This window comes from Lissotriton helveticus, chromosome 2_2 (assembly GCF_964261635.1).
Source record: "Lissotriton helveticus chromosome 2_2, aLisHel1.1, whole genome shotgun sequence".
In the NCBI taxonomy this organism is placed as follows: domain Eukaryota; kingdom Metazoa; phylum Chordata; class Amphibia; order Caudata; family Salamandridae; genus Lissotriton; species Lissotriton helveticus.
Window position 1 is genome coordinate 186,185,510 of NC_136060.1, and position 27,292 is coordinate 186,212,801.

General features: G+C 42.8%; 1 protein-coding gene across 1 annotated transcript in view; it reads left to right on the forward strand.

Annotated features, from left to right (window-relative positions):
* Positions 1-27,292, forward strand: part of UGDH (UDP-glucose 6-dehydrogenase) — a 91,228-nt gene that overhangs the window by 26,809 nt on the left and 37,127 nt on the right. Inside the window, exon 8 of the mRNA XM_078678317.1 lies at positions 9,381-9,511. Coding sequence (XP_078534443.1) covers positions 9,381-9,511 — 131 coding nt within the window. The remainder of the gene's footprint in view (positions 1-9,380; positions 9,512-27,292) is intronic.

Genomic DNA, 27,292 nt, shown 5'->3' on the forward strand with positions numbered 1-27,292 from the left:
GACCAGGGGGAAAGGGGTCCTGCTAGCAGCCCCTCAATGTTGCCTTCCTCTAGCCATTCCATGTCGGAAAGGCCAATATGGAATGGTTGTCAGAAACCGACATCATTATCCCAACTGTAGAGCCACAGTCCTTAAGGGATTATGCTGTCTTTCCAACGCACCGATGGGCTCCTGCAGCCCATCGGAAGCCCTGGGAGAGTCCCTGCGCCCGATGCCTCTGGCCACTGCATTGTAATGCAGCGGCGGCAGACCACAGGGGCAGTTGTCGTTGGGTCCAACACCTGCCGACGGCACGTCTGTGTCGGACCCAGCGACAATATAATCTGCCCCAAAGTGTTTCGTTCTTAGTTTCCGTCATATTTAGCAGCCACCAAACAGAACTTCTGATAAAATTCAGCCTCAAATATCCAAATCGTATCTCAATATAATCGTGAATAGCAGCGGAGAGTACTCCGCACTCGCGATTCTGGCATGCTACCTTGATAGTGTTTGGCTGCTATTAAAAGATCAGAATCTAACTTACTAGTCATCGGGGAAAATGTGGACTGACTATTCTCATCAACAGCACCCAGTAAAATAATAAGCAGCCTCATTGGCAGTGGTATGTTAGTGATCTCTTTAACAACGAACACCATTTTGTTCCAGAACTCTTAGATGATTTTGCATGTCCAGCATATATGAAGATATGACCCAGTCTCATTTCACCCCTACCAACAGGTATACAGTACCATAACAACATACCATATAAGCATTTTCCTACTATTAGGTACAGGACGAAGATTTGTAGGCTATCTGCCAATAAAGGCCCATAAAAATTCTGGGATATCTAATTTGACTTCCACCGGGTTGTCCTTGCCATTAACCTGTCTTTACAGGCATGATCTTGCCGGGTTCAGGGATTCCCATGGGAACAGAACTTTCACAACAGTGGTATCTCTTCTTTCTCTCTACTGCTCTCATTCATGTTGTGCCCAGTGGAATAGTTTGGTTAATATATGAAATGAAATGTATCTATTGGCCTCTCGAACCCCTAACCCACTTTTATAGGACCTATTGTAGAGTATCAGCTTAACCACTCAAGGAGGCTTATTACTCAAAATGAATGCCCTTCTTTTTACATTTTTTTAATGGACTTTACAACAAGCAACTGGAATGGAATTGGAACTGCTCTAGCCATATAAAACAGTTGGGTCATGAGATACGTTCTGTAATGCAGTTCTACTAATTCAAGAGATTTCCAGTCTGACCTATCTGTAGAGATCCTTATATCCGAGATCAAGCAGGTCTGGGACATTGCTGTTGTATGCTGGGATGGTGTCTGCCACTCTGTACTCGAGTAGGCTCTTGAAAAGGCATTGATTTTGTATTAACTTGTTGCTTTTTTTTGCATTTCTAACCATACCTCTAGACTTCTAATAATTGATTTTGACACTCAACACGTCATTGAAGGAAATAATTAAATATTACTGGCATTCTCTCCTTGGAACACCTACTCCTGGGAGAAAATGTACTTGCACATAATATTAAACTGGTCGTATAATATTAAACTGGTCGTATAATATTACATATGAATTGAATCAGTGAATTTGCCCTCACAAAGAATACTAATGGTACACCTACATTGAACCTTGGTTTGTTTGATATGAAACCATAATAGCATTTGTATAGTCGAGTACAGTATGTTATTGTATTCATAACTAGATTTAAACAAGCATTTGCAATGCAATAGGTCTCGCATTAGTAAAGTTTGAGCTATTGGTATTGTAAATGACACATTTTTTATTTATGTGTTGGTTTTGAAAATAGCAAAATTAATAGCTTTGTCATGTACAATGCCAATAGTTATAACTTTCGCAAATGTGACACCTATAGCATTTGTAATGCAATATGTGTTGTATTTACGTGACTTAGATGTAATGATATTACAAATAACAATGGCTTTTATTTTATTTTATTCTTAAATAAAAGTTATTGTAATATATAATGGCAATAGCTTAAACTTTTGTAAATAACTTTTGTGAAGATTATGTTCAGTGTATTTTATTGTGACGAAAATCCAAGAACAGAAGTGAAATATTAACATCTTTTTGTGACATTTGTAATAAAGCTTGAAACATTGAGAGAACATATTTGAACTAGTTGTTGTTGAATGGTTGCACAGATTGATGCTGCGGTGGCGCTGAGTGATGTTGTGGTGGCAACGAGTGATGCTGAGGTAACGCATAGTGATGTTGTGGTGCCCCTGAGTGATGCTGTGGTGGTGCTGAGTGATTCTGTGGTGATGCGATAGATAGAGTGAGGGCGATAGATAGATATACAGATAAATAGAGTGAGGGCGATCGATAGATAGAGTGATGGCGATAGATAGAGTGAGTGCGATAGATAGACAGATAGAATGAGTGAGGGCGATAGAGTGAGGGCGATAGATAGAGTGAGGGCGATAGATAGATAGATAAATAGAGTGAGGGCGATAGATAGATATAGTGAGGCGATAGATAGATAGCTAGTGAGATAGAGTAAGAGCGATAGAGTGAGGGCAATAGATAGCTAGAGTAAGGGCGATAGATAGATAGAGAGATAGAGTAAGGGCGATAGATAGATAGTGAGGGCTATAGATACATAGATAGAGAGTGAGGGCGATAGATAGATAGAGTGAGGGTGATAGATAAATAGATAGATAGAGTGAGGGCGATAGATAGATAGATAGATAGATAGATAGCGATAGATAAATCGATAGATAGATAGAGCGAGGGCGATAGATAGACAGATAGAGTGAGAACGATAGATAGAGTTAGGGTGATAGATAGATAGATAGATGGATAGATAGATAGATAGAGTGAGGGTGATAGCTAGCTAGATAGAGTGAGGGCGATAGATAGATAGATAGATAGATAGAGGGCGATAGACAGATAGATAGATAGATAGAGGGTGATAGACAGATAGATAGATAGATAGATAGATAGATAGGATAGAGATAGATAGACAGATAGAAAGATAAAATGAGGGAGATAGATAGATAGACAGATAGATAGACAGATAGAGTGAGGACGATAGATAGGGTGAGGGCGATAGATAGATAGGTAGATGGATAGATAAGATAGAGTGAGGGCGATAGATAGAGTGAGGGCGATAGATAGATAGATAGATAGATAGATAGATAGATGTGTGTGTGGTTGTGGTTGTGTGTGGTTGTGTGTGTGGTTGTGTGTGTGGTTGTGTGTGTGGTGTGTTTGGGGTTGTGTGTGTGTAGTGTTTGGGGTTGTGTGTGTGGTTGTGGGGTTTTGTGTGTGGTTGTGGGGTTGTGTGTGTGGTTGTGTGGTTGAGTGTGGTTGTGTGCTTGCTTGTGTGTGTGCTTGTGGTTGTGTGTGTGTGGTTTGTGTGTGTGTGGTTGTATGTGTGGGGGGTGTGTGTGTGTGTGGTGTTGTGTGTGTGGGGGTGTGTGTGTGGGGCGTTGTGTGTGTGGGGGGTTGTGTGTGGGGTTGTGTGTGTGTGTAGAGTTGTGTGGGGTTGTGTGTGTGTCTGGGGTTGTGTGTGTGGGGGGGGTTTGTGTGTGGGGTTGTGTTTGGGGGGTTTGTGTGTGTGGGGGTGTTGTGTGTGTGGGGGGGTTGTGTATGGGGTTGTGTGTGGGGGGGTTGTGTGTGGGGTTGTGTCTGTGTGTGTGGTTGTGTGTGTGTGGGGTTGTGCATGTGGGGGTTTGTGTGTTTGGTGGGGTTGTGTGTGTGGGGGTGTGTGTGTGGGGGGGGTTGTGTGTGGAGTTGTGTGTGTGTGGGGTTGTGTGTGTGGGGGGGGGTTGTGTGTGTGAGTGGAGTTGTGTGGGATTGTGTGTGTCTGGGGTTGTGTGTGTGTGGGGGGTTGTGTGTGGGGGGGTTGTGTGTATGGGGACGTTGTGTGTGGGTGTGTGTGTGTGCATGCGGGTTTGTGTGTGGGGGGGGTTGTGTGTGTGGGGTTGTGTGTTTGTGGTTGTGTGTGTGTGTTTGGTTATGTGTGTGTGTGGCAGAGTTAATTACACTCTTTCACACGCTCAAATTCCTCAATTGATAGTTCTGTAGAAAGATGAAAATACATTCTTAGAAAAAGCCACATTATCCGGAGTAACCTATGAGCAAATCTCGTTTCCAAATACACAAATAAAAAGCAAATCGAGAGTGAAACTATTTAAAGTCGTACAAACAGTTCTGTGACAATTAAGGGAACAAGGGGCAAGGATGTGAGCATTGGTTAAAGGCCAGATCTACCGAATTTGGAACTGGGAGACCCTGTTCGAGTTTCGGCGTCGGCTCATCATCATCTGATTGTGGGCAAATCACTAAACTGCCCGAGCCTCAAACAAAAGGATGTGTCCTTGTGTCATGTAACTGGTGCTTGTGTGAAGCGCTCGAATACCTTCGGGTCGAATTTGCTTTACATAAAACTGCAAAAAAAACAGGCCAAACTATTTCTTTGTTTAAATCCCAAAATGAGGGGAGAGAGAGCATGTGTATTTGTGTGTGTGTGAGATTAGTTGGTGGAAAAATACACTAAGCCAGAATGTTCTACATTCCTTGCGATGTTTCATGGAACATTGCCAAAAGATGATGTCACTTCCTTGAAAGTTACAGCAGTTTCATTGCTATCATTCTATTTGTCCTGCCTCATACATTTCTAGGCCCGCTTCTGAGATTGCCCTTTAAGGGCTGTGGCATGGGTGACCAGCCTGCCGTTTCTGCTAGTGCCGGGCCTCACATTGCATCACATATTCGGCCAAAACCGCAGTGTAATTAAATGAAGCATGTTCTACTCATGGAGTTCGCACAGATCACTGCAAGGCCTTCTCTGGTATGTGATGCCGGATCAGCGCGGGAGATGTGTGCCATAGCTTCCAATGAGTTTCACAATTCACTGTAAACACATGTTAACGAAATGTGAGCATACTTCGCAATGAGGGCACTGGTGTACCTTTGCAGTGACGATGGCCACATCTGCTCTGCACTACGCTGTGGCCATATCTCAAAATAAAGGATGCTCACATTTCCAGACTTGGAGCCTGATGTACCAAACATGTTTCCCCAAAATACAGGCTTCGCGGGAGCTGTGCATCTATAATAGGCCTGCGTGGCTGCAGGCAGAATACAATTAGCCGTGCACTGTGCAGTTGAAATCCCGGGGGCGGGGGCACTCTAATTACCGGGCCCGTGTGCACGGGCACCAGAGCTGCTAACGAACCCTACGAGGGGCTCCAGTTCCGAGGCGCTAATGAGGCCACTGTGTGCAGAGAGTGGCACTCCAGGACGGCCACTGTGCAGACATCCTCGGGGGCGCACAGTGCGACACACGGCGGGAAAAATGGTTTGGGGCAAGGACCAGGCGCTATAGGGCTTCAAAAGCAAACAGAATATGGATAATTGTGACAAAAAGTGACGTAGTGCTACTTGGGTAAAAGCGTCAGGGGGTCCAAAGGGTACACGGACCAGAAGAATAAGGCACATAAGTAGAAAAAAAAAAACATGAGCCAGGGAGCATAGCAGAGGGGAACAGAGAATGGCGGTCATGGAGCATGGAGAGTAGGCGCTATAAAGACCAGGAAGTAAAGTGGGGTCCACAGGTGCGAAGCAGCATAGGAACAATCGGAGCAGAGGGTGGGGCAGGGGAGCCAGTCCGCATAGGCAGAAGGAAACAAAAGGACAAAGAGGAAAGGCGACCTGAGATCATGGGACCCAAGCAGCGGAGGGACGAAGGACGGCGACTGCTTTAAGGTGTAGGGCACAATTACAAATAGGCAGATGCTTCCGGAAGCATAGGATTAATGGACACAAGCGCACAGAGGGAAAGGCATCGGGGACAAGGAAACACAGGAGGCACCGTGACACGCTGGCTGGAATAACAACAAGCAAAACAAGTTAAACAGGTTTTAAAAGGAGACACGGCCTCCGGCCGTGAAACTGAAAGTACGGCCGGGCGGCCGTGAATAATTAGGTGGTGACAAATGCGCTGGGAGGGCTGCCTTTGATGTGGTAATGCGAGGCAGGCAGGCAGGCGGCTGGTGGCATTGTGCACGCGCTTTTTAGGGCTTGCGCTTGCGCAATGACCTAAAAAGCACATGCACTCAAAGGAATCGCCAGTGGAATCGCCAGTGGTGGTTAAACACTGGATAAGCCCCTATAGAGCTTCCAGCTGTGCACATGTGCACAGCAGGCGAGCCCTAACAAGCATTGAAAATGCAATAGGTCTCGCAGCATTAGAGTTAGTGCTTTTAGAATTGTTTATGGGGTTTTTTTGTAAATCTTTAGCATTTTTGTTTCCTGTAGCCAATGCTAAAGAATTTAAAAAAAAAAAAAGCCATAAACATTTTTAAAAGCTCTGAAATGCAGTCTGAAATGCTGGATATATATTCAGTACAGATACACTATATTGTTAATGAAGACATAGGATATAATATGTTGTACTGTATACACACAATTAGATGGGAACGTGCTGTGTGTGTCAGCGATTGAAAGAGACTGCACTCAGAGTTGCTGTGCGCATCAGTAAACACCATACACATATACAATAGCACCACACCCAAACAGAGCCTCTCTCAGTCTGGTAGTGTCCCCAGGGCCAGAAGGGTCTTCAACCCATGCTGTCTCCCCTGGACATCATGCTTGGGGACTTTAGGGCTCTGATGCTAAAAAAATAAATATATAAATATTAAAGGATTTATGAAGTCACGTCACGTGCGGGCGCCCAGACTAGCAGTGTGTTTCAATAAAAGAGCCTGCGGCATGCTGAATTGGTTTCTATAGGTGGTCTTCATAATAATAGCTGACTGGCGTCCTCCCCCCATCCCCGCCTAAACCCAGAAGCCCCTCTTCATCCGCTAAGGAAGTGGTGACAAATGGCTGGGCGTCAGTGCGTGATAATGCGGCCCCAGCGGGAGCTGCCAGGGGTAGCGGCACGGCCCAGCCCTTGACCAGTGACCAGAACAAATACAGCACTTAATGGGCCGCAGTGAGGTGAGCGTGGCCGGGCTTCACCTTGGGAGCTCCTCTGGGGACGTGGGAGGGAAGAAAGGAGCGCACGCGGAGAAAGGCAGACAGTTGTCTACGAGAAGAAAATCGGGGAGAATGGGGAATGAAAGAGGCCGTAGGAAAACAGGAGGACAGGGGGTGACGCGGGAGAGTCTGGTAAAACCTGAGCCGAGCACCAAGAAGGGAGAATATACAAAGTGTACAGGAATAAAACTAAAAGAGAGAGAAGAGACGATGAATCGCAGAAAAAATGCAAGGGTAAGAGCAGGTGAGATGGCGGAGCAGGACCCTGAAGCGGAGTTCGGAGATAAGGAATAGTAGAGAAATGGACAGAGCGAAAGTGCGCGCAGAACGGGGTTGAAGTAACGAGGAAAGTACTAGGAAAATGTGTATGCAAAGAGGTGTGGGCGGAATTGAGAAGAAAAAGTAAAGCGATTGGATTGAGGCAGTAAGCAGAAACAAAGAGAGAATGACTGATGAATTAAGTGAGAGAAATGTGTGGAGAACAGATGAGCACGAAGAGAAGTGGGGGCGAGAGGGTAGAAAGAAAAGAGAAAGATGTGAGAGTAGGCGGGAGAAACGAGGAGCTAAGGAAACAGAGGTAAAGGGAGGCAAACGTGTGGGGAGACGAGGAAAGCAGACGTGGCAAATGTTGGAGAAAAGAAAGGAACAGGAGATGGGCATAGAAGGAGGTTCAGAGAGGGAATAGAAAGGAAGGGATAGAAGTAAGGGGCAAAGAGTGACAAGTGAGCAAGAAGAACAAGACGGAGGGAAGAGAGGGGAGGGGGGAGGAGAAATGCGACACGGCGGGAAGGGGCAGGCAGGATGACTCAGGGGAGGGGGCGGAGCAGGGCAGAGCGGCATGTGGGTGTGAAGAACCGGGCCTTTGAAGTGAAGCTAAGCTTCACTTCAAAGGTGTCGGAGGAATGCGGGCGGCTGTGCACGCGCTTTTAAGCTCAATGCACATGCGCATTGAGCTTAAAAGTCACGGGCACTGCAAGGAATCGCCACGATTCCTTGCAAGTTAGATAAAGTCTGGATGAGCCCCTATAGTCTCGCTTGCTCGATGCGCATGCGCATCGACAGGCGAGACCTAAAAAGGGTTCCCAATAGAGGACTTTCTTTGCCTCGCCACTTGGTGCCCTACAAGGCATGCGGGAGAACAAATAGATCAGCCCTCACCCAACCTCCACAGGAGCTTTTTATGCAGACTGGTTAATGGCACAGCAGTGATGTCGGAACGAGGGTGGTTGTCTGACATACACACTCCATACTGGGTCAAGACGTTTGCTACCCGACATCTGACCTGAATTTTATGAAGCCATATGCAAGCCCCTGTAGTGATGACTAGGTTGCTTCCTCTCCTTCTATAATGTTGGGGAGAGGAGTTGGCCTAACGGCTAAGACGCTCGACCTCGGACCTGGGGATCTGGGTTCGAGTCTCGGTAACAACGCCAAAACCTCCTTTGATTCTGGGCAAATCACTTAATCTCCCCGTGCCTAAAAATGAAAGTGTCCGCATGTAAAAATGTAACTTGTGCTATGTAAAGCGCTCTGATACCTGATTCGGTTCGGGTCTAGTTCGCGCTATATAAAACTCTACAAAAAAAAATAAAAAATGTCCTAAGGAGGCCTGAATGATGTAGGCTGAAACATGTTGACAGTTTATCAGAGGTTTAATTCAGGAAAGCAACAGATTAGAAGAATCATCCGTATAAAAGAAAAGACTATGAAGAGAGAAGTATAAATTGCCGAAGTGTGTTCTGTATAGCTTGTCGGTAGCCCTGTACCTTCTCTATCTGCCCCGCCCCTCATCATACCAAGACATTACCAATAATAAGCTGATATGTGAGTAGACTCTTAGCAAGGACCTGAAGAGCGTCTGCCCATCCCATGCCTCATAAATTGCACCCTCTAAATGCATCTGTTCATACTGCGGCTCCTGCCATCTTGGCAAAGTCATGGCAAGAGAGAGCCAGGAACTATTACGTGGTCCATTTTGAAAGTCACACTAAAGGAAGATTACTTTAGAATGCGTTTTATTTGATTGCTAGGATAATTCTACTAAGCTTTCATTTTTCTGCCTGCAAATTGCATGAAAAAAGGATACAACACCGGGGTGTCTGGCATGCCCTAATGTATTCCCATATTGTGTTTGAGAGATGGTATTGCATAGAATAACTTATCTGAAAGTCGCTTGCCAAGACCTGTAATGAGTGAAAGATTTGGTTGGCCTGAGATGGGAGCCCAGGACTAAGCACAACAACAAACCAGTTTTGTTCACCAAACTTCTGTAAGTGGTAAGATACCCAAGTGTTGAACAATTGCTTTACAAATATACATTCTGTTATTTTATGTTATGTAGTCCATTGACATCCATTTTCCAAATTGTAGGTAATTGATATGAATGACTATCAGAGAAGGAGATTTGCTTCACGGATTATTGACTGTCTTTTTAACACTGTGACTGACAAGAAGATTGCTCTGCTAGGTTTTGCCTTCAAGAAAGACACTGGAGACACAAGGTGAGTGCTCTAGCATGTTTGGAAGAACTGTAAGTTTACAAACCTTTAAGAAATCTAAGTGTGTTCTACTGAACATGGCGGCAACCTGAGACATCCTCTTTAGTTTGTTGAAATGAGTCTGAGATTGTGCTCATTATGGTATTATATTCATGCGACTCCTGTATGCTTTCTTATGCAGCCAAATGGCCTAACAAAGGCAGATTAAGATGTTTAGTCAAGCCTGTCCTTTGGTTTTAGAGTAACTTTGCCAGATCTGAATATGATAGGGCAAATTAAGACTAGGCAGTATGCTAGCCATGAAATATCTAAAAATGATACTAAAATGACTGTAAAAACCTTACTGATCATTATATTACATTTACTGAAATGTTGGAGTTGGTTATATTGTTTTTGTGATGCACCATCATTCATTGGACTCTGGATGCTGTTATTGGTGTGACCAGACTGAAGGATTAGTCTCAAATCATACATTAAACCCATGTCTGTGTAGAGAGAGTTTAATTTCACTGTCTGATGCTGAATGTTTAACTCCCTTAATTGCTTCAGTTGTGTGAGACTTGATAGGTTGTTGGACGACCATGCTCTTATTCTTGGTAAGTCCCATGCCTACTTATTTTTAAAAAAAATTATTTAGCGACTTTTTCCAACATAGACAATCAAATCATCTTGATATCCACCATTATACACATTTCACCATTATATAATATTACACTTCATACTGTAACCCTGAGTACATACATGGTAGGATAAAAAATACATATTTATGACAAATACAACATCACTGCGTTGTAGTGGGCTCTTGGTCAGTTTGCGCGCGCACTGACGTCTGGTCTAATGGGTACAACTCGAATGCTGCCAAATATCTAGAGGGCAGGAAGCAGGGGGTTACAGCTAGGTGTATAGTTCAGAGTTGGTGTTACTGTAGGTCATGCCATACTACCAGCCCTTTACAGTGGGGGAGCGTCTGCTACCCCAAAACATCGCAACTTCTCTCTTGGCCAGCAGTAGTGCAAGAGCGTGAAAACGCCAACAGGATTTGGGGAGATCTCTAACATATCCCAATAGAGCCATGAGGGGGAGGGGGGATGGGCCGGTCCAACTTTGACGATATTGCCTCAAAAACTTTACACCAAAACAGGGCCACCTTAGTACAGGACCATGCCATACGCGCAAAATCTGCCATGGGGTCTGGGCAAGCTTGGGGCCTGGTGGAGTCCATACCGTGGACCATGCATGGCGTAACATATGCCCGCCGGAGGAATTTAAAATGTAACAGTTTATGCCTATAATTAAAAGTGATCTTGCGGGTTTGTTCACAACAATAATGCCATTGAGTGTAGTCTCATGCCTACTTGACTGCTAATGTTTATATGTGGGTTAGCACCACAACTGTTGTTTATAGGGTGGTGGGTGTGTAAGGTGTTGCGATTTACCTCTAACCTGTCCAAATATGTAGTTATCATTGAGACATGGTTTACTATTGTGGGGATGTTGTGGATCCTTGATGGTACTACCTGTGTCTTTCTTTGTGGTCTGGCACAGGAGCTTCCTCTCCCATGATCTCAAGCCGGCGTAGGGTGCCTCTTTTGTATGAGGCCCGCATGCCATGCATATTTCTTTCCACACTCCCATTTACCACAAAATGACATTGGCTAGGCTGTCCGTTCTGAATTAAATTAAAACGTGATAAACTAATCATGATAGGCTTTTTTTTAACGTAGTTGTAAATAAGTTAATTTCTCAAACATTTGGACATTGGCACGCAGGTTCAAGTTTTATTTTCAAAATTTGGAAATCAAACAAGTCCTAATTCTAAAAATCAATACAAACAAAACCTATAATATAATTAAGACTCTTACATAGAATTCATTACATGATAAAATAAAATGGAGACTTTTAAAAATATTTATTTTTTATTGTATTTTGTTTAACAATATAATAAACGTAGGAGAAATGTATCTTTAGAGGGATATCACAGCGCAAGACTGCTTGTGGCCATTAAGATTAAAAGCACATGTCTTTAGGCAGAGTAGCCAGGTTTTTAGACTATTCCTGAACGTGACATGGTCTGAGGTGTCAGAGATCAATGGGCATTAAGTTCCAATGAGCGGCTGCTAGATGGATGGATGAATGAACAACCACCAATTTTAGCTTTTGTTGATGAATTTGGCCGTAGCCAGCGCCAGATTGGATTATCATAGGATTCGAGCTGGTCTGTAGAATTCCACGTTTCTACATAAGATAGCTGGGTGAATGTCGTAAAGTGCCTTGTGCACATGGCATAAATGTTTGCATTTGTCTCTTGCGAATTGGCAGCCTGTGGATAGTGTTTAGACAAACAGATGACGAGCTATATCTGTCACTATTGCAGATGACTGACTGCCGTATTTTGGATAACCTGTAATCTCGTAAAGAGAAAGTCTTCCATATTCAATAATTGCCATAGCCCAGTCTACTTGTAATCAATGTCTGGACTAATGTCCTTCGCCAATTCACTGGGATCCAGCGAAAGAGTTTCAGTAGGAGCCTAAGTAGGCCAAAGCATATGCCTCGGGTCGCGTTGACTTGCTCCTGCATAGAGAGGGAGTCTTCTATCAGGAAACCAAGGTTCTTTGCCACTCTCTTTGGTTCTAGAGTGGAGCCCAAGGATGTTGACCACCAGGAGGCTTCTCAGATGTGGTGGATACCGCGCCGAAGAATAGAATCTGTTTTATTGGCATTAAGCTTTAAACAATGTGCTTTCATCTACCTTTCATTTCACCTCTGACAGACAGCCCTTTGAGATTCTTTCTAGTCTTATTGTGTCTCACCAATGGAGATAACCAACTGGGTGTCATCCGCATAAGAACCTATTTCAAAACCCAAGGTTCTGATAATTTTAGCAAGTGAACCCACATTTAGGTATATGTGGGCCTCGATCTAAACGTGTCCAGCTGAACTGATTTGGGTCTTTGATTTAGAAAGGAGCTGAACCATTGTAGTGCTTTTGAATATAGACTGATCTCATGCAACCTTCTTATCAGAAAGGTGTGAGACTGTGGATAGATCTAGCAGTATCAGAATTGCAGCCTTACCCTGATTCAGTTCTAGTTGAATACTATCAAGTACGCCAAGTAAGGTGGATTCCGTGCTGTTTATAGCGCTAAAGCCAGTATGCAAGCAGATTGTCTTCCAGGAACGATGTCAACTGTGTATGGACTAATTTGTCCAGTACTTTGGACATGTATGGAAACAGGGCTATGGGGCAATAGTAAGCTAAAGCGTAGACTTCTATCCCCTCTTTCTTAGCCAAGGGAAGAATTAGAGCCTTCTTCCATATATCAGGGTATTGGCGTTCGTCCGGGATAGGTTAAATCATCGACTTATTTCAATTCACAGGATCCTTTGAATCGTCCCGGTCACTCAAACATTATGGTATCTTTGATACCAACTCTGCCCTGCATAGTGACGCTTTCCACGGTGAGTGTATTCTCTTATATTGCGTCACTGTTACATAACTAGACAATGTCAACGACCTGATCAGACGTACTCTTTGTATGGTCACTCAGTTTTCCCTCCTGGGTTCACTGCCCTGGCGCTGCCACAGAGAGATGAAATAAAGAACCTGCATTGAATGGAGCATGTATAAGTTTCGTTTGAGAAGTTAATAAACTATCAATTGTCAACATTTTCTAGTATCACCTAGGTGACCGGTGATATTCTGCAATCAAGATAGATGAGAACGGAGTTCTGCATTTAGCAGAATTTGTAGAATAGGACTTCGAGTTTGAGGAAAAAGCACAGACCTACAGAGGAGAAGGACTTTGGTAACACTGAATTCACCATCTTGGTATTTGACTGCACCATCTCGTTAAGCTCTGAAGAGTGCACTGCATTGCCAAGCTACATTACATGAAGTATACGTTTGGTGTCCATCTCTATCTATGTAAACCGAGAGATCCCATTAAGTTTTCAAGCCTTTGAACTTTTATTTATCTGTAGAGATGTTATCACAGTCTTCGACTTCAGTAATAGGTTTAAGTATGGTACATAAACCTGGAACTGATATCCATTTCCTGTAGAATTTAACTCTTAACTGGATCTTGAAATTACTTGATCTTGCCCTCCTTTCTTCATGCAAACAACTCAGTTCTTCTATTCCACCACAAGCTCTAATACACCCCCATCTTTCATCTCACATTTTGGCTCAGCTAAGTGTGTGATATCAGAACACCACGTCCCCAACAGGTGCCACTAACTCACCCTATTGAAAGCCATGCTAGCTATCTCTGTGTGTCTCTCTCTCCCGTCTAATGTCACTATCTCTCTCTCTCTCTCTCTCTATATATATATATATATATATATATATATATATATATATATATATATATATACATATACATATACATGTTTTCAGCAATGATTCTTCAAAGGAAGACGCCGCACACTACCACGATTATATGACTTATAGATTTATTTTCTGTAGGTTCCCCACCTATGCGTTTCAGACAGACAAACTGTCCTTGATCACGGTTACAAACACGTGTCCATTGTTTGTTTATCATTTATACTTACAAACTCCACTTAGCTGTTAGGATGCATTGTGGGTTCAGTAGTTTTTTGTTACATTTATTTAACTTGCACTGCGCTATTGCCAGCCGGATCGCGGCATTATGGCGGCCAAATTGAACGTTATTGTTAATTATTAATGATTTGCGCTGTAGCATATGGCAGACCGCCATAGCTTTTGATATGTTTGTTTTACAGATCGCGCAAATTGTTGGGGAAAAGTTTATGGACTGAGTGTCCATTGGTTACACTTTGTGGCTGAGTGCCTGAGCCCCTGGTTGAATCATTTTTATTTTTATAGTTTAGGCTGAGTGCTAAATGGTTCAATTGTGCCGTTTGATGCTTTGATCAACAGCTAGCTTAGCGCAGAGATGAAGAATCTTAATTTTATTTCTTTGTCACATAAATTGCACTTTAAATCAAACTTGCGGAAGAATGTTCAAAAACAAGGATTAACTGTCTGTAAATGGAAATATTCAGTTCATCAGAATTATAAGTGTACATAAAGTTCTTCGTCCATGTTAAGACCCCACGGACTACAGCGCAAATCATTAATAATTAACAATAACGTTCAATTTTGCCGCCATAATGCCGCGATCTGGCTGGCAATAGCGCAGTGCAAGTTAAATAAATGTAACAAAAAACTACTGAACCCACAATGCATCCTAACAGCTAAGTGGAGTTTGTAAGTATAAATGATAAACATAAACGATGGACACGTGTTTGTAACCGTGATCAAGGACAGTTTGTCTGTCTGAAACGCGTAGGTGGGGAACCTACAGAAAATAAATCTATAAGTCATATAATCGTGGTAGTGTGCGGCGTCTTCCTTTGAAGAATCACTGCTGAAAACATTGTTTTGCGAGGGTGTCCTGAACCTCGCCGCCAGCACCAGCCTTTGCTTGCTCCTCTCATATTGGGACATTTGCTTTCACGTTGTTTGGTTCATGAGAGCGAGCCCAGCATTACTTTCGTGCCTTGAACAAATACGTGAAAAGGTGCATCGCTGTGGGAAACTTTTTTGGAATCGGAGCGGCTCTGCACGGATTGCCGCATTTGCCGTCTTCTGCTTTTCCTCACAAGCGGACCTTTCCAGCACGAAGATTAAATCTACACGCAAGCGAAAAACCACTTGTCACTCCACCGGTTGAGCGCCGACTGGGATTGTCGGAGGACACCACCAGCGACGGGAGACTCCCGGGTAAGTGAAACGACGGGAATACAGATTGTGGTTTGCCAAAGCGTGTGTGAATGCTGTGGCGAGTGATCGACAAAGCGCGCTATTTCTGACGACTGAAACGCGCTCATATTTGTTGCTGCTTCCGGACGGGAACCAGACATCACTTACCTCGACTTGACAATTTTATTTCTGTGTTCGGTCTTACTAACTGGAACATCGTATATTTCAACTGCGAAGATCCCCATAAAACAACCACGTGTCACACAGGTCACAAATGTTAATATTGCACTAGAAAAACATTTGAATTTACACTTGAAACCCAAAAACCTCCTCAACCAACAATGGAACAACGTACAGCCAAACGCCTAGAGAAAGCTGAAAGCATATTTGTTAAAAATGCCACTGCATCCAATTCGTCAACTGTCAAAAACATCACCAATACACATGTCAAACTAACTACTAAGCAACTTTTTCACCAACTAGAGAAACTGCAAAGAAAAGAAATCTCCAAAAGTTGGGAAATAATAACCCTAGATAAATACACCGAGCTAGGACTAGTTCCAAGAGGGCTTCGAATCTTCACCCTACCCAATCATCCAGATACTAGCGCAGAAATGCTGGAAGAGTGGGGACAGAACAATATGGACTGTTCACGCAGAATGATTCTTATCATCGTGAAACATGCTAGAAAAGATCTAGAAGTCTTACATATTAAGATACAAGAAATGGAAGATCAAATTCAAGGACAAGGAGAGAGTGAAGAAATCCTCAAAAATCTTCGCCAAAACATGGACAAAAACTTAGACAGACATGATAGTGAAATACAAGACAGAAAGGAACGCAAGTTTAAGCGTGATGAAGCAGACTTCGAAAATGGGACCATCTTCACCTTTGCCAAACGCTTTGAAACGCTAAAATTGCAACATCAGGCTGGATCATCAAATGTACAATATGATACCACTGTCAGCGAACTGAGTCCGAAGTAAGTGAGGGGGAACAAACCAAAGTGCCACCCAAAAGGCTTACTTTTTTAGAGGAGATGGAAATGCTCCACAAAGATCAACAGACCCCAAAAACACGGGGAAGAGGACGTGGCAATACAAGAACAAGAGGAGGTGGAAGGGGTCAAGTGTCAAACCCTACACAAGGAGGAAAACCCGGAGAGGTCGTAAATCAAAGATACCCTCTTCGCAACAGGACATTCAAAAAATAAATAAGGCTAACAAATTGGATCAAAAGCTAATAATCAACCTATCTGACTACAAACTTACAACAACGGAAGAAACCCTATTGAGTAAAGGGTTGACCTTTTGCCCTGACAAACACCATGATGAAGTTGAAACTAGAATCGACATTTATAAATATGTTCGAAAATTGAAGCTAAACAAATTTTTCTCACGAAACAAACAAGGAGAAGAATTGCCAATAGCAAGTACAAGCGCACAAGAGAAACAACCAGAAAACTTTGTAGTTGCAGATGCGACTAGTTTACAAACAGCGTTTGAACTATCTCATCAAGTGGAGCAAACTGATTTAACCAATACCCAAATACTTTCTCAAATGGGCCACGCGATAGGAGCACATCCTAAGACAAACCTTAAAAACAAATCAAAATTTTGTCCTGCTCTTCACCCAGGCAACCGCATAGATGTGTTTCATGATCTGGTAGTGGCAGAACTGGAGACAATGAAAAACACAACTAACAAAAGAGAAAATGTAACTAAAAACGAACGCATTGCTTTAAAAAATCTCCAGTCCAATCCAATGATTGAAATAAAGCCAGCAGACAAGGGGGGAAATATCGTGATTCTGAACAAGACCGACTATTTGGAAGAAGCATATCGCCAACTAAACAACAAAACCAACTACAAATTATTGGAGCGTAATCCAACCATGGATATGACAAGCATACTACATAAACGCATTGAAGCATGGCAAGAAAATGGTCTAATAAGTAAGGAAGAAAAGAATTTTTTGACAGTCAATCATCCTATAATGCCAACAATTTATTTTCTTCCAAAAATACCCAAAGACTCTAATCAAACCACCAGCACGCCCAATAATATCGAGCTGCGGTTCCTTGTGCGAAAATGTAGCCTCCTATGTGGATCACTTTCTGGCTCCGATAGTACCTACTCTAAGTTCATTCATTAAAGACACTGGAGACTTCCTAAGAATCATCATGGGAGTAGAATGGCAACCAGAGTATTGGCTGGCAACCGTAGATGTTGTGTCGCTATATACGTCGATCCAACATGACATAGGCATGAATGCAACAAAATACTTCCTCAATCAGAGACCAATCTCTGAACTAAGACATACAAATATGTTACTGGACATGATGTCATTTTGTTTGGAGAACAATGTCTTCACCTTTGATAAGAAAACTTACACACACATCTGCGGCTGCGCCATGGGAGTGTCCTTTTCTCCAAGCTATGCCAATCTCACCATGGGTTGGTGGGAGAAGAACATAGCTTGGAGAGAGGAAAACGAGCCATACACCACGGATGTGGTTATATGGCTCAGATTTATAGATGATCTGTTCCTCCTTTGGAAGGGGACCAAACAAAAACTTATAGAATACATTGAGATTCTAAATGTGAATGAAGTGGGATTACAATTCACATCAAACATTCAAAAAAAGGAAATAGAGTTTCTTGATACAAAGATCTACATTAACAATAACAAATTGGAAACAACAGTTTTCAGAAAAAAACATCTACGAACAGTGTGCTATATGGAACAAGCTTCCATCCTGTCTCACTCAAACAAAGCATCCCCTATGGGGAGTTTCTACGAATGAAACTTAATTGTTCTGAAGAGACTGAAATGGAAAATAAATTCAAAGAAACCAAAGATCGTTTCTCCAAGCGAGGATATAAACAAGCTGACATAACTAGAGGCGAACAAAAAGCAAGAGCAAAAACGAGAGCAGACACTTTGATACCAAAAGAAAAATCTACAAAGAACAAAGATGAAGAGAAACCACGATTGATTCTAACGTTTTCAAAGGAAAGTTACAAAATCCGCCAAATCCTGTTAAAGTACTGGAATGTGTTAAAAAAGGACAATGAGATAGGATTGCTAATTGGTGACAGACCCCTAATCTCATATCGCAAAGCTCCTTCCATCCAAGATACGCTAGTCAACAGCCATTTTAGAAAAGATTAAAAAAATTTGAGCTGGCTAGAAAAGCGTCAATTGGGATTTAGCAAGTGTACAACATGCAAAGCATGCACAATTGGCCAGAATATCAAAACCTTAAAAGATCCAAAAGGAAGAACATTTCAAATAAAGGACAAGATAACTTGTGAGTCACAATTCGTGGTATATCAAATTGTATGCTGTTGCGGCAAAAGATACATTGGCTCAACAATCTGCCCACTTAAAAAGAGAATACTCGAACACACCAGAGCTATTCAAAACAACGACATGAGTTATGCGACGGCAAAACATCTCAAGACACACCCTGGAAAAACATGGAAAAATATGAAATACTCAGGAATTGCCATGGTGGGGGAGAACGAAAGAGGTGGTGATCGAGTAACAAGATTAAGGCGCCTGGAATCCAAACTAATTATCAGGTTCAAAACTAGACACCCGTGGGGTCTTAACATGGACGAAGAACTTTATGTACACTTATAATTCTGATGAACTGAATATTTCCATTTACAGACAGTTAATACTTGTTTTTGAACATTCTTCCGCAAGTTTGATTTAAAGTGCAATTTATGTGACAAAGAAATAAAATTAAGATTCTTCATCTCTGCGCTAAGCTAGCTGTTGATCAAAGCATCAAACGGCACAATTGAACCATTTAGCACTCAGCCTAAACTATAAAAATAAAAATGATTCAACCAGGGGCTCAGGCACTCAGCCACAAAGTGTAACCAATGGACACTCAGTCCATAAATTTTTCCCCAACAATTTGCGCGATCTGTAAAACAAACATATCAAAAGCTATGGCGGTCTGCCATATGCTACAGCGCAAATCATTAATAATTAACAATAACGTTCAATTTGGCCGCCATAATGCCGCGATCCGGCTGGCAATAGCGCAGTGCAAGTTAAATAAATGTAACAAAAAACTACTGAACCCACAATGCATCCTAACAGCTAAGTGGAGTTTGTAAGTATAAATGATAAACATTAACGATGGACACGTGTTTGTAACCGTGATCAAGGACAGTTTGTCTGTCTGAAACGCGTAGGTGGGGAACCTACAGAAAATAAATCTATAAGTCATATAATCGTGGTAGTGTGCGGCGTCTTCCTTTGAAGAATCATTGCTGAAAACATTGTTTTGCGAGGGTGTCCTGAACCTCGCCGCCAGCACCAGCCTTTGCTTGCTCCTCTCATATTGGGACATTTGCTTTCACATATATATATACATATATAGATATATTCACTGAAAAAACCATAGGTTATAGACCATATATAGTTAGGAATTAGCATTTAAAAAACCTTATTTTACTCACACAAAACCATTGAAATTCCATATATAGTTAGTTGCACTAACTATATATCGCGCACCCGCAATCCACTGCTGATCATGTCACATATTACATCATTCATGACATGGTCAGTGACATCACTGATGACATCACTGATGACATCTCAAATTACATCACTGATGACATCACTGATGACAACATCCAGTGACTGTATGTTTCTGTAAAGTTAAAATATGTCTTACATATTGAAGAATGAGTGGATGTATAAGTGTCTGGATGAAGGATTTAGTAGGTGCGTGACTGACTGTATGAGTGAGTGATTAAATGTGTCTCACTGAATGCATGGGTTAGTGACTAAACTGTCTTAATTTGTGCATCATTATGTCTGTTGTGATGTAAACTGCTGCATGTGTTGATCATTAGCTATACGAGAGGCTATATGTGTTATTAATTGGTTGCCCAAGTATTTCTATGGGAGATTGAGTTTGTGTGGGGGTGGCTGGAAGGTGTGTGACTCTGTGCATAGATGTGTGAGCAGTTTATTCACTAGGTGTATGAGTTCAAGAGTGCATGTGGAAACAGCTACATGGGCAGTTGACTGTGTGCATGAGTGTATTGATGAGTGAATGGATATCTCAATGCTACATGTCATAGTAAGTACATATGTAAAACACAGTACAGGTGAGAGTTGGCATATATAAATAACTGTGCATGAGAGCCACTGAATGAGTGAGTGGTTGTATCGATCATTGTGAACTTGTATCAGGGATTGTATAAGAGAGTAAATATGTGTTAGTATATGTTTCAATAAGTAAGGTGTGTTTAACTGTATAGTTGAAGAAATGGAGGTGAGATTGTTTCTTTGCATGACTGACTGGGTGTGTGAGTAACTCCATGGATGAGTGGCAGTGTGTGAGTGTCTGTATACACTGAGTGTATCTAAGGTTATATTAGAGTCTGAAGAGGTTTATCGTATTAGCACAAGAATGATGTCAAATGAGATGTCATCAGTGATGTCATCAGTGATGTCATTTGAGATGTCATCAGTGATGTCATCAGTGATGTCACTGACCATGTCATGAATGATGTAATATGTGACATGATCAGCAGTGGATTGCGGGTGCGCGATATATAGTTAGTGCAACTAACTATATATGGAATTTCAATGGTTTTGTGTGAGTAAAATAAGGTTTTTTAAATGCTAATTCCTAACTATATATGGTCTATAACTTATGGTTTTTTCAGTGAATTTCAATGGTTTTTTAATAGCAAATATCATAAGCTGTCGAATGTCAAGAACGTGGTAAGTAAAAACATTTTCGTGTTTATGCACACTGATCTGCTTTGAATGCTGCCCCCCACCCCTCATTTCTATTAGGAGTACTCTCTCTTTGCAGATAGTGAAGGGTAGTTAACGCAGGCCTTTGCCCCCGTTGTAATCCGTCGTGCCTGCTTCTCTCTCCATTTGATTGATTGTTCTCTTTGGTTCATTCTCTATTTACAAACAAGCACAGAGTCGCAATACTCTGTTTAGTCTTTGCAGATAGCGAAAAATCGTGTAAAAAAACAAAAGGAATCGAGCAAAATCAGTAGGCCACTAATGAGATCTCTTTTTGACCTCCCTAAAATAGAAACATTAGGAACAACCTGTTGATAATACCAATGTGTATGTACATAAGCGGCGTTCATTTGTGTTCACAGTACCCCTTCTTGATTGTTTGAATCGAGCATTGAATTGTTCGAAGTTGGTTCTCTTAAGAATCTTCTCTGCCTGCAAACGAGGAAGAATAGGAATATTCTCTCTCCCTTTGCAGATAGTGAAGGGTAGGTAACGCAAACCTTTAACACGTCGTGCCTATTTCGTTCCTCATTGATTAATTGTTTCCCCAAACATTGACTGTTTGGGAATTGGTTCTTTTTGTAGGTATTCCCTGTTTGCAAATATACGTAGGAAAATCTTTGCAAATAGTGAAAGGGTACGTAATGCGGACCTTTCTCCCCCGTTGTAATCTGTCATGCCTATCTACTCCCCACTGATTGATGCACCTGTTTCACCCGGACCATTTACTAGAGATACGTCATCTGGCCCTACCAGAGAGCACCCCTAGTGAAAAGGACATATGCAATACTAACGAAGTGATCACTGTATCCTGTTAACAGAAACTTTAGCATGAAACAACCTGGAAAGAAAAGAATAGGAAAACGAAAATCAGTAGGCCACTGATGAACATGAACTTTTATTAAACAACGAACAAAGAAACGATAACATAACGTAATGATAAAACCTATTAATGTCCTAGAAACAAGAAAACGTTAGAAATATGCCAGTGGTGAGAGACCAGAAAAACAGTAAGAGAAACCAAATCACCCCTCGCTGTCCCACCGCCTGCCACGCCAAAAAAATCGATAGACTAGGGAAAATGCAAGTCAGTAGAACATCCGCCCCCACTCTGGAAACTTCCAAGGTGGGGCAGGGTTGCGGCTACGCCCAGCCGGGAGCAGCCCATATAAGGCGGGTCCTGCTGCCACGCCTCGGCCAGGAGATCCTAACGTAGGGTGTAGCCGGAGGAGAGGCCGAGGCCAGCGGGACCCGGCCAGGGGATTGCCTTTACAACGCTGAAGAGTTGCAGGGGGGGGGAATGTCTCCTCGACCCTCCCCTCTCTCTCCCAGTCCGCCGCGGTGGCCCTTGAGAGTTTCAGGTAGTCCCGCCACATGCTCTTCCGGTCCGGCCACCAACGGTCGGGGGGCCGAGGCCGACGGGATCCGGCTGCAGCCGATAAACCAAGGAACCCGTTCATGGGGCCAGAGCCAGGGGCGTCCGGCCGACATCCACCGGAAGCCCGGCCCGAAGACGGACGGGACACTTCTTCTTTCTTGAATAATGGCTGCGACAACACTGGGGGGGGATGTCTTGCACATGCCTCCGACCCCCCCCCCCCTCGTCCTCATCGCCTGGTCCGGCCATAACAAATCTCAAGCGAGACGCCGTGGGGTGCACTGGGAGGGAGAGACGATGCGAACAGGCCTCTCCCGCCTCCCCAGGTGGAGGCTTCCCAGCTGCACCCTCAGCGCTCCAAGCGCCCGGAAAAGGGTTCTTCCACTGTGGCGATGCTGCAACGTCTCGCCCGGCAGGGTGGAGCCCGTCCGCTCATTTGACCCCGCGATCGCCAGTAGCTACCGAACTCTCAAAATGGCGGTCGACCTGGCAAGAGCGGGCCCAGCATGAAGAAATGGCCCGGTCACTGGTTGACTCCACCACCGTAGTCCTCCACGACCTTGAAGATTCTACAGGAGCCGCGGGAGTCTCCGACCCCCGATGGGGAATGACTGCCATGATCGCCCGTGGAGTGACGAAACTGTATCCGCGGGACGTCGGCGCTCCCATGCTGGCGCCAGCCTCACTTTGAATTACTAGAATCCTGCAGACCTCAGTTCCGGTGAAAGCACAGTGTGACCCGGTAGGAAAAATTGTTGCACCCCCTCCCCTTTTTGACTGATAGTTCAAACCACCGATCCTTTCCTTTGCCCTTTTAACGGAACTTTGGACTGCCTCCCCCTCTTTTACATTTTCTAGAGAAAACAAAACATTAACCACTACATTAGCATAGCAGTTGACACCAGAACTGTTTTCAAATTGAAAACCAACAACATCTTCAACAGAATCCTTTTTGTTTCTGCTGTGACCCTGCTACAGCACAGGCATTGTCCCCAGCAGTAATTCTGCAATGCCGGTAAGAATAGCTGTGGTGCCTACTGGACTCACTCACCCCCGCGGCGCCCCACGCCGTTATTTGCTGGGCGGCAACTTACTAGACATCACTTTCGTGCCATCTAGATTTCAGCGCGTTCTGCTGCCTTGGAACTATTCGCACAACAGACTGCTACTGACGACCCACCCCCAGGCAACATCTTCTGAATTTTCATAATTTGAAAGAACTAGTAACATGTCCTCATCAGGAATTCAAAAGAAATTGCCACGGTCTCTTCGTTGTTTAAATGTTTTTACTGTTTTTGTTTTGTTGTATATATTTATATGTTATTAAAGTTTTATATTCCTACTACTTTGTTGGAGTGCTATATATTTTTAATGTGACACATAATTGTAAAAACTTTGATGTACAAAGAGTCATTCCTGGAATCTTCCGCTTCAGGCTCGGTCCCCTCCCCAATCACAATACAGGATGGTTTTCAGATAGTAGGAACACGTGTGGTGTGACGGATCTCATCGGGTGTGGGCCTTGATCTACTATAACTCCTTTGAAGAGGGGTGATTCTTTACAGCTGGAGCCATAAACTACATCTGCAGGGCTAGCTGATAGCCTGGACAATCGGACACAGAGGAAGAGGAGTGTCAGAGGGTGCGGTAGTGAATAGGGCGAAAGGGAGGTGTCGGGCGGGCACAGAGTGTGATTCTCAGGGAAGAGCAGCGCAGATGGGGGGAGGTTTATTGCCCATGCATAAGACAGAGAGCGGGGGTGACCAGTGCCTGGGGAAGATGCTTGCGAGGGTGGGGAGCCATGCTACGAATCGACAGCGTGCAGAGAGTGGGTCTGGTCAAGGCATCTAAAATGGCTGCCGTGCACGACAAAAGTGTGGCATTTCAAAAAAGGCAAGATGGCGCAAACAATGTTTTTCAACACTTCCTCATTTCCTTCGAATCGAACGTTAACAGACGTTGGTGCATATTACCAAAGTTAAGCGATATTTATCGCTAACGATGCTTACCAACGAATTTTTTACCGCTAAGCATCGTCAGAAATTATCGAAGATAAACCTTGCTATTATCAAGGTTTATCGCAAATGCGATAAAAAACGGCCGCAATGCATGAATATCGCTAAAAAGTCAGCGATATTCCTGCATTACCGAGCTAATGCTCTTAGCCATGTTATCCACCTCCCATTGGATAACATGGCTAAGAACTGCTCAGGGCAGGTGTTACTTTTTGGAGATATTCGCGCTTAGCGCGAATATCTCCAAAAGTTGGTAATAGGAGATAGATATCTTGCATGTTGTAATGCAAATTATTGTGGTATATGGAACTCATACCATAATCTCTCAGGAAAGCAGAAACTGATCCTTTTGAGACCGCCTGAAAAGGCCTAGGGGGTAAGGGGTACTCTACTTTGCCCCCTTTTCACGTTCCGAACTATTTTATTTTACTCTCTTCTGTAATTACACAAAATAGCAGCGATAAGATGCATCGGAGACACACAGTGAGAGAAAGGAGGCCGGAGATGAAGAAGAGATGTCAAATACACATTGGAGATAATATAGTGGCAGAAGGGAAGTAAATATGAGTAAACTTACCATGTAACATAAAAATGTTGCACTCTATACTATAAGTCTCATTTTATACTACAATCACTTCGCTACAACCTCATAAATTAAAAATAAAAATGAATAATGTCTCAAACAATTTTTGATTTCTAAATATAAATTTATTCTTCAGAATTTTCTAAATTTGAAAGAACTAGTAACATGTCCTCATCAGCAATTTCCTCATGAAAAGTCTGCAATGATGATTCTTGTCACTCTATGGTCTCCAAACATTCGATAAATTCGCCATCAACAGATTGATCAAAAAAATCATTCAAGTCATCTCCTCCTTGTGACAATATTTCATTATTGGTGCTGTCAATTTCAATCAATGTAGTGGAATCATTCAAGTCATCTCCTCCTTGTGACAATATTTCATTATTGGTGCTGTCAATTTCAATCAATGTAGTGGAATCATTCAAGTCATCTCCTCGTGACAATATTTCATTATTGGTGCTCTCAATTTCAATCAATGTAGTGGAATCATTCAAGTCATCTCCTCCTTGTGACAATATTTCATTATTGGTGCTGTCAATTTCAATCAATCTAATGAAATCATACACGTCATCTCCTCCTTGTGACAATATTTCATTATTGGTGCTCTCAATTTCAATCAATGTAGTGGACAATTCAAAAGAAATTGCCACGGTCTCTTCATTGTGAGCCATTTTATTTTGAAATTGCTTGCTGTAAATTGCAGAAAAAAATAATCACTTTCATTTATCGTTTTTAGTAATACATAATATAAAACTAACTTTATCAAGTATTTAGTATAACAGAAGGACTGCAAATAAATAACAGAAAACATTTTTCAAATTATCTTCAAGTGTACAACATAGTTCCCCTTACAAATTAACAACTCACCTTTATAAAAGTAGGAGAAGTGTTAGTACTGTGTAAATCAAACACCAGAAATTCACCACCAAAAATTCCTCACAAATGTACCTCAGACAGTAGTATCACAAAATGGCTGTGGTTTCCTCTCATTTGACATATATACATAACCAATTAACTTTCATCACACACAAATACAAAACCAAAGTAACATTTTAATTGGTTCTAAATTTCAACACTTTCAAATGTGTTTTCCCCATGCAATTTTCCATAGGACATTTACATACGTCTACAGCCTGAATGGCTGAACGGAATTACACCAAACTTGGCAAAATGGTACATCAAACCTAAGAGGTCAGGAAGGATCTACTATGCCCCCTTATGGTCATTTGCCCCTTCGCTTTGGCCTCCTCTTGTCTCTCGATCCTACCGAGAGACAAGATGGCGGCCGCTACGGACTGTTTGGAATGTTGACAGACGCCGGAGAGCCAATCAGCTTCGCAAAGCTCCGTAACGCGAAAAGTACGCGAAGCGGAGCGCTGTTACAGATCTATATCTTTTTTTGAACGTTAATTTCTCAAAATCCACTGGAGCACATATATTGAGACCTAGCAAAGGCACATCGGGCTACCAGTCCCTAATATTTTGCCAAGTTTCGTGCAAATCCATTCAGCCGTTCGATTATTGACATTTAGATACGTCTACAGCCTGAATGGCTGAACGGAATTACACCAAACTTGGCAAAATGGTACATCAAACCTAAGAGGTCAGGGAGGATCTACTATGCCCCCTTATGGTCATTTGCCCCTTCGCTTTCGCCTCCTCTTGTCTCTCGATCCTACCGAGAGACAAGATGGCGGCCGCTACGGACTGTTTGGAATGTTGACAGACGCCGGAGAACCAATCAGCTTCGCTTCACAAAGCTCCGTTGCGCGAAAAGTACGCGAACTGGAGCGCTGCCCGGTCCGCTGTTACAGATATATATCTTTTTTTAAACGTTAATTTCTCAAAATCCACTGGAGCACATATATTGAGACCTACAAAAGGCACATCGGGCTACCAGTCCCTACAATTTTGCCAAGTTTCGTGCAAATCCATTCAGCCGTTCGGGCTAAAAGTGAGGCCAACCGCCCTATGGAAAACTCAATGTTAAAAACACGTTTTGGGACCCCCCTTTTTTCTCGACCCCCCCTGGACGAACCCCCCCCAATTTTCAGGGGCTGCTCAGAAACAAAATGTGCCATTTTCCTGAAAATTTCAGCCAATTCCGTCCACAAACGCCATAGTTATTAGACATAGAATTTTCAAAAATCCCATAGAGAAAAAATCCTAACTATATATACCTACTGGCGACCGCCAGTAGGTAATATAGAGATAGATAGATATATATATATATATATATATATATATATATATATATATATATATATATATATATATATAT